Source organism: Grammomys surdaster, unplaced genomic scaffold (genome assembly GCF_004785775.1).
Source record: "Grammomys surdaster isolate TR1022 unplaced genomic scaffold, NIH_TR_1.0 126219, whole genome shotgun sequence".
NCBI lineage: Eukaryota > Metazoa > Chordata > Mammalia > Rodentia > Muridae > Grammomys > Grammomys surdaster.
This window is the reverse complement of record NW_021621022.1, coordinates 5,311,762-5,323,242: the sequence shown is the minus strand read 5'-3', so window position 1 is coordinate 5,323,242 and position 11,481 is coordinate 5,311,762. Positions and strand designations below refer to the sequence as shown.

General features: G+C 47.6%; 1 protein-coding gene across 1 annotated transcript in view; it reads right to left on the bottom strand.

The window, feature by feature from the left end:
- Positions 1 to 9,921, bottom strand: part of Trim35 (tripartite motif containing 35) — a 15,966-nt gene extending 6,045 nt beyond the window's left edge. The window contains exons 1-3 of the mRNA XM_028758746.1: positions 9,442 to 9,921; positions 3,950 to 4,045; positions 812 to 1,042 (exon numbers count right to left, since the gene is read on the bottom strand). Of these exons, the coding sequence (XP_028614579.1) occupies positions 812 to 1,042; positions 3,950 to 4,045; positions 9,442 to 9,921 (807 nt within the window). The remainder of the gene's footprint in view (positions 1 to 811; positions 1,043 to 3,949; positions 4,046 to 9,441) is intronic.
- Between the last annotated feature and the right edge of the window lie 1,560 nt (positions 9,922 to 11,481).

The window sequence follows — 11,481 nt, the reverse complement described above, 5'->3', positions numbered from 1 at the left end:
AAAAAAAAAAAAAAACAGACAAACAAAAACAAAAAAACAAACAAAAACAAAACTAAAGAGGGCCGGCTAAATGGCTCAACACATTTAAGGTGCTTTCGGGTCAAGCCTACTGTTCTCAGTTTGGCCTCTGGGACCCGCATGGTAAAAGACTGACTGACTTTTCTATACAGGCACTTTGCAATGTGTACCCATAGTGGCGGTTTGAAATGGCCTCCATAGGCCCCGAGAGGGGCATTATTGGAGGTGTAGCCTTGTTAGAGGAAGTATGTCACAGGGGATGGGCTTTGCAGTTTCAGAAGCTCAAGCCAGACCCAGTGGTTTATTCTCTCTTCCTGCTGCCTGCTGATGCAGATGTAGAACTCTCAACTCCCTGTCCAGCACCATGTCTGTTTGTGAGCTTGTCATGCTCCCCACCATGATGATCATGGACTAAACTTGTCAACTGTAAACCAGCCCCAATCAGATATTTTCCTTTATAAGAATTGCTGTGGTCGTGGTGTCTCTTCATAGCAAATGAACCCTAAGACACTCATCAACAGTAAATAAATAAAGGTATAATAAAAGTATTAAAGCTTAAAGTATTACACAATTTGACTACTTCATTAGAGGTAGAGAGACAACCGACAACCCACAAGAAAGCAGCAATAGTGAAGGGCAGAGGTGAAGGCAGGAGGATATTCTCAACTGCCAAGACTTGCTCTGTCACAAGGCTGCCACTAAGGTCCTCCATCATCACAGAAAGACTGTTGAACAGGGCCTGAGGTCTGAGCTGCTGGCCTCTGACCCTGACCCAAGATGACAAGCCTCTTACCATGAGGAAGGTCATGTCGTCTTCCTTCATCTCCATCTGCAGACGCTCAATCTCACGAGCCAGTGCCTCGGTCTGCTCTGCCAGCTGTTTCATCTTCTCTTCAGCCTGCAGGTGCTTCTTTCTGCTCTCTTCCTTCATGGCATCCAAGGTGGCTTGTTCCTCCACCCTCAGGAAATCTCGGAGTTTGTCAAACTCATCCCGGATGCGGCCTTCCAGCCAAGTTGTCTGCACCTGCACCAGAGCAAGGAGAAGCCAGCAAGGTCAGATGTATGGGTTTGGGACGCCCTAGCTAGGGACCACTTTCAACAAAGCAACTCAATGCTCTAGGTGTGACACGAAGAACCCCAGAGACAGAGATCACAGTACATATGAAGGTCCAGGTCAAACGTGACACAAATAGGTGTTTGGTAATTTCAAAGCTGCAATCACCATGCATAATGGCTGCTTCTCCCTCCCCTCCCCCATCAGCATTCTCCTTTTTGGGATCCTCAACAGTAAGACAAGTCCTAAAGACAGAAATGAAAGACAAACTTCTACAAGTTATCTACCTTCAAAGCCCAAGGCCTTGAATATCTCTTAAGTGAGAGGCCTTACTCTGGCTGTGGCAAATATTTATTTTAATGATACCCTCATCATATAAGTCATAACCATGGAAACACTGAGGACAAACCACAAAGATCCTCAGAGAAGCAAAGACATAGTCTGGGAATGTGGAAATCACTCCTATCACATGAACCTCAAAAGGCTCACAAAAGAAACATGATTGAATGTCCATTAAACCTAACTTTTTGCTTTTTGAGGCAGGGTCTTATTATGTAGACCAGGCTGTCCTTGAACTCATAGAAATCCACCTGCCTCTGCCTCCTCATTGCTAGGATTAAACACCCAATCTGAAAGACAAGCCTTGAATGAGAAACTGCCAAGATCACCCAAGGCCCGCGGATCCCTATGTTGGCCTGCTAGCCACCAAGCAAACAGCATCCTCCATGGTTCCTACTGTACTTCTTAGCTGTGAAGCAAGTTCTTTGGTCAGAGGTTTGCTTTACAGAACAGCAAGCAAGCCTGCCTTGAGTTCTTGCTCTAACGTCCCTCAGTGATACTGTGGCCTGAGCTGAAATAAACCCTTTCTTCCTGTAAGTTGTTTGTGGTCATGATGCTTGTCACAGCAACAGAAACTGAAATAGAGGTTTCTGAATCACTAAATCATTAACACGATGAAATGCAGACAAGTACTTTAAGATGATTATTAGAAAAATAACTCAAAGCGCATCCTCTTGTTTCAGCAGGATAGCCTCTGAGCAGGGATTTAAAGTTCAATACAAATTATGGTGCTGAGAAGATAACAACTAATGACTTTCTGAAAAAGGGAAAATAACAACAAAAAATCCAATTCACTGAAGCTATGGCACACTAGAAAACTACGTGCAACATCTATGAATGACTAACACAGCCCACCCTCATTTACCAGGACACGTAAACAACTGGAGAGGGGCACTCTGCACTCAGCACACAGGTGAGTCTCTGTGAGTTCAAGGCCAGCCAGGAATACATAGCAAGACCCTGTCTCAAAAAAGACCAATACCCACACATTGGGAAAGGTATCTTCTAGCAGCACTCCAGGTCTAGTGGGACTCCACTTTCACACTGGACTTTCAGTTCAGTACACACCTGGGGCTCTGACACTGGCTATCCTTGGTTGTCAGCTTGACTACATCTGAAATTCAGAAATTAAGGGCACATTCTGTTTCTCTAGAGAACCCTGACTAATATGCATGACAGCATACACACACGTCTCTGAAGACATAGCTTGTTGCTTTGTGAGACATCACAGAAGGCTTCTCGACATTGGTGCTCCCACGCATCCTTCTGAATGCGGAAACAGAAACTGCAGAGAGGGAACTCTTACTTTGGCAGAGCTTAGGGACTCAGTGGGACACACAAGGTTGGGTGACCCTTCAGAGTGCAACAACCCGATTCTGACGGTTTATCTAGCTCTAGTTTGATGTGCTACTTGCAATCGCTACCCAGCCGGACTCATGTGACCCCCCAGTCCCTGTGTGCTCAAGGTCAAGGTCTCACTGTGCCCTGCTGTGCCACTTACACCAGTCAAAGGCTTATGTCCAGATACCGGGATAATCGGTGTGCTTACATTCCTTACATTCTGACAGGAGGAGATAAAAAGAAAAACAGAAAGTTAAACTGCTGGTAACTGTCTAGGGAGACATGCCCTGGAATAATGGGGGATGGCTACCTTGGAAACTGTGACCAGGGAGCTCCTCTCAGAAAGGATATATGAGCTGAGAATTTAAGACTAACTCCAGTGCCTAGACACTGACTGCAACAGAGCTGAGGCAGGTGAGTCACAGCGGTGGAGTGCGGAGTTTGACAGACATGGTGCATTCTGGAGATGGGAGGATACCTGATGAGTGTTCGTGGGGCTGGGAGGGATGGCATGCTCTAAGGAGCCTTGGTTACCACTGGCTTGACTGTTGAGCTGGTGATGTGTGACAGCCACAGAAGTTACCTTGAACTCCCAGTGCACATGAGGAAGGTGGTTCTTTTAGCGTTAGAGGAACCCTATCAGTATCCATGAAGCCTCGGTGGAGGCCTATTGTGAGTGGGTCAATGCCAGGGACTCATCCTCCCTCGACTCTCAGTTCTCTCAGGCTCCCCACCTGGCCCAGCCCTGTTGAGGTTTGGTCTTTTGCTATGTATTGCAATACTAAATACTGGGCCCCAATGCCTGGTTGCACCCAGGGATGAGGGAATCTGCACTTAGACCCAAGTGACTCTATGTAACCTTGTCCCCAAGTTATCCCTGATTGGTAAATAAGGATGCCAACAACCACAAGAAAGGAGAGAAGATGGACCTTGGGTAAGAATCATGAAAACATGGCCATGAGGGCTAGCCAGTTGGAGCAAAGAGCTGTCCAGATGGAACACAGCAAGTTATAACTCAGAGTTGTTGGTGGGGAAGTAAAGTCTAATGGCTAGAGTAGTTATCTCCGCAGCTTTGGTGCTAACTAAGGCTTATTATAAATAGAGAAGTTGTGCATCTTTCATCTGGAAATTGAATAAACAAAGGTGGGGTAGAAACCCCCATTGAGATGAAATATTTACAACAAAGCACTCACTCACCTCATTGTGCTTGGCAATGGCCTCATAGGTGCGCCTCAGGGCCCAGAAGGCCTTGGCTTTCTCTCGCAGTACATGCTCCATGTTCTTACACTTGGCCTAGTGTGGGGAACACAGGACAAGTTAGCACTGGGGTTCCTGTGGAGTCCAACCGCAAGCCAGGAAAGCCAGTGTGCTGCAAGTGCTGTGGGCACAGCTGGAGGCTCAGCACAGGCCCAGCACTGAACTGCACTCCTTCCCACCTCGGCTCTCTAACCTGGCAGGCAGACACCTGGTGCAGGTCGGGAGCAGGGTTCAGGGGTTCCAGATGTGAAGCTCTGCCCAACTAGCCACAGTACAGCAAAGAACAGCCAACTCCAGCTTATGCCTGCTCCTAGAAGGCTAGAACTGTGGGGATACCATCAAGATATCATGGCCACTGGTTCACTCTGGAATCTTGCCAACTGGACTTTTCTATGGGCTTTACAAAAAGGGTTGACGATGTGGAATGTTCCAGTCACTTCCCAAGAGGTAAATATCCAAGTGAGATCTCACCTAAACACGGCTCTACACCCACCTTTTCCTTTAAAGGGGTTGGAAAAAGAAACAACAGTAAAATCATGTTTTTTCTGTTTTACTTTCTGACACAGGGCTTACTCCAGAGCACCGGCTGGCCTAAACTTACTATGTGACCAAGCTGTTCTAGAACTCACGGTGCTCCTTCTGTCAAGTGGTGGGATCACCAGCATAAGCCATCATACCCAACAAGTCCTTCCTACTTTTTCTTTTGGGGGTGCAGGTGTATTCTGTGGCACGCGTGCACCCACAGGCCCTTTGGAAGCTGGGAAGGTAGGTGTCCCACTCTTCATTCCCATCACAATCTGTCATTTAGTTTTGAGAGAATTACATCATTACCCCTTCCCTTTCTCTCCAAACCCTCCATGCTTCCTTTCAAAGTCATAGCCTTCTTCATGTCAGCATATGCATATATTTATATACACATAATCTCCTAAATAAACCTGCTCAGTGTATAATGTCACTTGTGTATGTGTTTTTCAGGGGTGAATATTTGGTATTGGATAACCAGTTGGTGTGCTCTTCCCCCGAGAACTACACTCCACCACACCAGCTGCCTGTAGTTCTCTGTAGGGTGAGACTCTGTGGTCTTTCCCCATCCACTCTGGAACTGTCCACCCCCGTTGCCCTTGTTGACCTCATGCTCAGGCAGTCCCACTGGCAGGACATGGAGGGTCACTCTTCACATTCCTGGGAGACAAACTCACAGCAAACTCACTGATCATCTGGCTTTTCCTCAATGTCCCTGAGCCCTAGTTTACCATAATCAAGACAAAGTATCTCATTAAATCTAGAGCTAGGCCAGTACCCAGCAATTCCTAAGGGTCTCCTCATTCTGCCCTACAGCAGAGCTGAAGTTCAGGTAATCATGTGATCTTGTTTTTTTTATGTTAGTTCTGGGAGTCTGAACTTAAGCCAAGCACTCAGTAAGTACTTACCTATTTAGCCATCTCTCTTGCACCCTGCTTAATTTTAAAAAATAAAATCACTTTTGTTTTAACGAACACACATAAATATCAGTTTAAGGAAGGTGCTCAAACACTTTTTTTTGAAGACTTTTATTTTATGTGTTTTGTTTGCATGGGTCTGTGAACTGCATGTGTGACTGGTGCCCAGTGCCCAAAAGAGAATGTCAGATTCCTTGGAACTGGAGTTTCAGACTGTTGTGAGTTTCAGACTGGGTGCTGGGAACAAGACTCAGGTCTTCTGTAAGGGCGGCCAGTGCTCTTAACCGCCAAGGCCTCTCTCCATCCCCTCAATGCTTTTAAATTTTTCATTGTTGCTGCTGAGCTGGAACTCTGAAGAAACACTTTGGAGTTTTAAGTTGGTTCTTCCTGCCTTTTGTGTCCAAGGCCTATTAACTTCCCTCCACTTTAATCCTTCCTCTCTCCAATTACAATGGCGAGTGTGAACCTCAATTTGGATGGCTAGCCAGGTTGTTACTCAAAAAAATAAATAAACGGAAAATTCAGCTAACAGTTCTTTGCCAAGGACAAAGATTTAATTTCACCAATGCAAACAACACCAAACTCATGTCCGAGTTAGAATTACACTGATTTTAATTTTACTGAGACCCAGTATGTCAACTTCCTTTAGTTACTGCTTATACGAGGAACTTTGTCCCTACACACCTAAGCAGTAGCACATCTAAGCCATACTGCTGGGATACTTTGAGAAGAAACGTGGGGTTGGGGAGGTGAGTCAGCCAGTAAAGCATGTGTTGTCTAAGTAGGAGAACCCCAATTCTGGTCCTGAGCACCCACATACCTGTAGTCTCAGCTCTGGATTCCAGAGTTCAATGGCCAAACCTAGCTCAAACACAGAGCTTCAGATCTAGTGTGAGGCCCAGTGTCAAAGTGTAAACGGAAAGAGAGATTAAGGAAAGGCTGCCACCTACCTCTGCCCACCCCCAGCCCATGCATACATACACACACAAGATGTGTGTCTATCCAAACCTGGGAACTCTGTACTGAGGACTTCCTAAGGTCCCTCTGAACATTCAGGTTCTTTCTTGAGCTCTGGATCGATCAGCTAGGACATGTTCCAAAATTGTGTCAGCCCTTCCTTCCATCAGGTCCCACTGTGTTAGCACAAAGTCCCAGCTCATTGACATCTCCGTCAGTGTCCCATGAATGGGTCTGCCCCACAGTAGTGATAGAAAAACCAACACACACGACCTTTATTACTTTTACAGGACTGTGAGCCACAAACACAACAGGACAAACCAAAAAAAGAATTCCTCATTTTGCTGTTTTGAAAGTGTCAACTAGTCCCTCACAGGGGTGGGAGTAGGGGTGGTAGAACAGGTGGGCAATAAGCAGAGAAAGGAGCTTTAAGACACAGCCTCCAAGAACACTTCCACAAACTGCCTTCCTCGAGCTAGGCCCTACCTCCTACCTTACCACCTCCTAAGGAGGCCACCAAGTGATAAACCTGTGAAAGGATTCACTGACAGGGTCGGGGTCTCATTCTTAGAGCATCTGCAGACACTCAAGATGTTGTACTTCACTGCCACCGTCAAGATTAACCATCATACAGCTTCAGGGTTTCTGTGGACATTAAATTTTGTTAATACTTCAGGGCATCTAACACAGAGTAAGTAATTCCTCCAATATTGTTGCTGCTGGATTATCAACATAGAGGGCAAAGGGATCTTTCTAAGCATCCACCTCTAGGATTCCTAAGGGTACCCAGCAGGGCCAAGCTTAGTCTAACATCTCACCATTCTTACCTGATAGTTCTTACCTATGCTGCCTGCTCCCTTAACAATCCACACCCATACCCAACCACACAGAGCCGGCTTATCTAATGACTGTCTCACCAACTCCTCTGAAATGCCAACTTCTGCAAAGTGTTCTTGTTTGTTTTCTGTTGCCACGACAACCAAAAGCAACTCTGGGAAGAAAGCATCTATTATAGCTCATAGTTCCTAGTCATACTCCACTACTGAGGGATGTCTGGGCAGGAAATCAAGCGAGAACTAATGTAGAAATTATGGAAATAATGAAGGTATGCCATAAGACATATGTCCATAAGACAGCCCCTTTGACTGGTGTGGGAGAGCCCAGTACAATGGTCTTACACTACCCAGGACCGATGTACTGGGCCCTCCTACACCCATCACTAATCTAGACAATCCATCTGATTGGCTGATCCATTCTGAGCGCTCTCTCTACTGAAATTCCCTCAGATGACCCTAGGCTGTGTCAAGATGAAATTAACCAGAACAGAGGAGCTGTCTAATGGACTTAAGTCGCCATAATACCTAGAACAGAGTATAAAAATCAAAGGGGTCCTCAGTATGTTTGTCTCACAAATGAATAGGTCACACTGCATCTGGCTGAGCACACAGCTTGAGAACTTCTGAGATCTTTCAGATCAGCCCACTCCCTGCTCTTTACGACTCACTCCCACTGCGCACCATCTGGCCACACCACCCTTCTAAGATGAAGAATAAGACTTCGGCTTCCTTGCCTCACCTGGTGTCTAAAGCTTTCTCTCTTCTAGAATCTTCTACATGCTGCTGCATCTTCTTGCAACCCCCCCCCCAAGCCTCTTTCACTTGGTTAATGCCTCTAGGTTCTTTAGATTTTTGCTAGACGCTCCCTGAGAGTGGGAATTTTATCATCCAGCTCGCTTCCAGTGTCCCCGAGACCTCCCAAGGCAGCCAGCAAGAACAGAAGGCAGTCTCCAGGCCCATGCTCTCTGTCCCTTGGCTCACAGGCCTTCAGTTGATGCTTTTAACCCCATTCTGAGGACACCACCCATGCTAATCCGTACCTTTGCTAGGCTCAGGGAATTCGAACCAGGACCCAAGCCTCTAGGCTGTCTACTTCAGCTATGCCAAATAGAGATCTAGCACTTCTGCTAGTGAACAAGGGAACAGGCACTATGGACCACTGCTGAGCTAATATGACGGATGACTGGAGGAACATGCTTGTAGATAGAACCCATCTGCTCTGCCTCCACTCTGTATGGAGCTTCCATCAACTGCCGATTCTCCAAAAAGACATTTCACGAAGTGGAGAAAGGACCTCTGGAGATCAGGCCCTGAGGGCTATTGCAGTACCTCCTCTTCACTTTGTCAGGCTTCCTGACAGCTAACCCTGGGCCCTCCCAACTGTGGGTCTGACCCATGTATTAGTAGCTAATAAAACAAATTTAGCTGTTTCAGTACATCCGTGACTTTAAAAGAGAATAGTAACAAGACAGTGCCAAAGTAAAATGGACATTTCAGAAACCCTTTTTAAAAAATTAGTCGATATGCCAGTATGAGTGTTTTGTAAAGCAATGGAACATGCATTTCTAAGCGATTAGGTCAAAATGTTATCGAAAATGTCTGACCTTGTTTACTTAAAAAAATTTTTTTTCCTGTCTTAGAACAAAGACTTTTTCACTGGGCCTAGTACCACAGGCCTGTAATCTCAGCCACTTACAAGGCTGAGACAAGCAAAGAACGTTCAAGGCCAGCCTGGCTAATTTAAGAGTTTGGCTCAAACTCAAAACTAGGCTTTGGGGTGCAGCTGTGAGGTAAAGTACTTGCCTAGCTTGATCTCCTGCAGCACCGACACCCACCCTTCCCCAACATGCTAGTTTTGCTGTATCAGCTGCTCTTGGTTTAATTATAGCCACTGGAACTCCAGATATTTGGATACAAAAAAAGTAATCGGAGTAAGGCGGCAGGCCAGCGCCACAGGCCTTTCTTATGGCTCTGTAACCCGTGGGGACACTGCGGGGCTAGGGAAATCACAAGGCCTTAGAACAGCTAGGTCTTGGTCTTTTCCACTTCTAAACGGACTGCGCCAAGCCCGAATGTCTGAAGACATTACCACTCCAGCATTGTTCAGACCGGCCTGGAGAGCGGGGCTGGATGGTTGCTAGGCCTGGGGAGGGGGAGGGGCAGTCCGGGGGTCCCCAGGGCGGGCGGGCGCGGTGCTCACCCGGAAGTCCTGCGCAGTGTCCTTGATGGGCTGTACACGATGCTCCTGGTGCCGGGCGTCGGCCTGGCAGGCACAGCACAGCAGCTCCTTGTCCTCCAGGCAGAAGAGCGTGAGCGGGGCACGGTGCGCGCGGCAGGGGCGCGGGGACCGGCGACCGGTCCAGCGCGCGCCCTCGGCCTCCTCGCGCAGCAAGGTCTCCACCAGGTTGTTGAGCGTGTGGTTGGTGCGCAGTTCCCCGGGAGCCGCTCGTTCCTTGCACACCGGGCACGAGGGCGTCGTCTGCACCTCCCAGCAGCCGCTCACGCACCGGCGGCAGAAGTTGTGGCCACAGCGCAGAGTCACTGCGTCGCGGAACGGGTCGTAGCACACAGCACACAACAGCTCCTCCTTGAAGGAGCGCGAAGGCCCCGGGGACACAGAGGGGCCCGGCTCCATCGCAGGAGAAGCCGCCGCCGTCACCACCGATGCCGCCGCCTTCATGCCTAGCCTGCGGGCGTTGTCACTGATGAAGATCTGGGAGCCAAAGCGGCTCCAACCAATCACGACTGGGCTTTAGGGGCGAGGACCGCCCACTTCCGGCCTGCGCGGTGTCTCCCGCAGGAGGTGTGGTTCGCTGTCTCCGTTAGCTCCAAGGCAATCTATTTAGATCCAGCGCGGAAGGATCTGTTGTCCCACCGCAGTGTGGAATTTCCGTTATGAAATAGGAAGTGAAGCCAAGGGACGCCATCCTTAAACAATTCCCGAAATCTCAGACTTCTAGTATAGATGGAAAGGGACGTTCATGTTTTAACTCATTAGCCCCCTAGGTGGGATTCGAACTCGGATCCAAAGCAGTGGCTAGGTCATGCAGCTCTAGGAATGGTTTCTCAAAACCCTCACATAGGTGGTCCGCTGACTTTGGTCGGGCTTACTGCCGCCTCGAGGTAGCGGGAAGACCTGATGAGTTGTGATTTCCGGCTTGTGGTTGGATAAATGAGTTCCTTGTGTAAAATGGTGGTCTCCGTGAAAAGGGTGCATGAGAATGAAATAGATAGGGAAGTATGTTCGTGGCATCAGGCAGTTCTCCATTAAAGCCAGCATGAGAAAATCGTGGTGAAACATGCTTGTAATCTCAGCACTTGGGAGGCTGAGGCAGGAGGAGCAAGAGTTTGAGACCAGCCTAGGCTACACAGGGACACTTTAAAATTAAATTAAATTAAATTAAATTAAATTAAATTAAATTAAATAATCCAGGCTGGATTCTTGCCAAAAAAGGCAGGCTGAATGTCTCAGCTGCCTGTACCTGTTTGATATTTGTAGCCTTCCACCGTTGTGGTCTCCCAACATACACACTAAGCAAGGCACTGCAGCTTTCCAAACTCCTTGGAATCATATGAAGCATATAACTTTTAAAAAAATATATTGCACTAGATAAACAATAGATGCTAAGACAAAAGGCAGTGTTTGGGTCTGTTTCCTATTCCTCTCGCTAGAATCACAGACACGACGGTTTATAAAGAATACAGGTTCCAGAGAAGAGAAGTCCAAGAATCGGGTGCCAGCCTTCCTGCTCCATGAGACAGGGAGCGTCACACGGTCAGACAGGCAAGTGTGCCAGCTCAGATCTCACTTCCTCTTACAAAGCCACTGGTGATGTTATGGAAACTCATGCTAGTTAATTTTGTCAACTTGAGGTGAGCTGGAGTCATTTGGAAGAGGGAACCTGAAAGGAGAAAACATGGAGGAAACCTGTCAGGGGCTTGATTGATGTGGGAAGGCCTTGTCCACTGTGGGCTGTGTCCCTACCCCCACCCCAGGGCAGGTGGTTGTATAAAGAAGCAATCTGAGCAAGTCATGAGGAGCAAAGTATTAAGCAGCACCCCCTCCATGGTATCGTCTTCAGTTCCTGCTTCCAGGTTCCTGCTTTGAGGTTCCCTGCCTTGGCGTCCCTCAACTGACCATGACCCAGGACATGTAAGCCAAATAAATCCTTTCCTCACCAGAGGTATTTTGGCCATAGTTTCTATCAAAGGAATAGAAAGTTAACAAGGGCTCCACCCT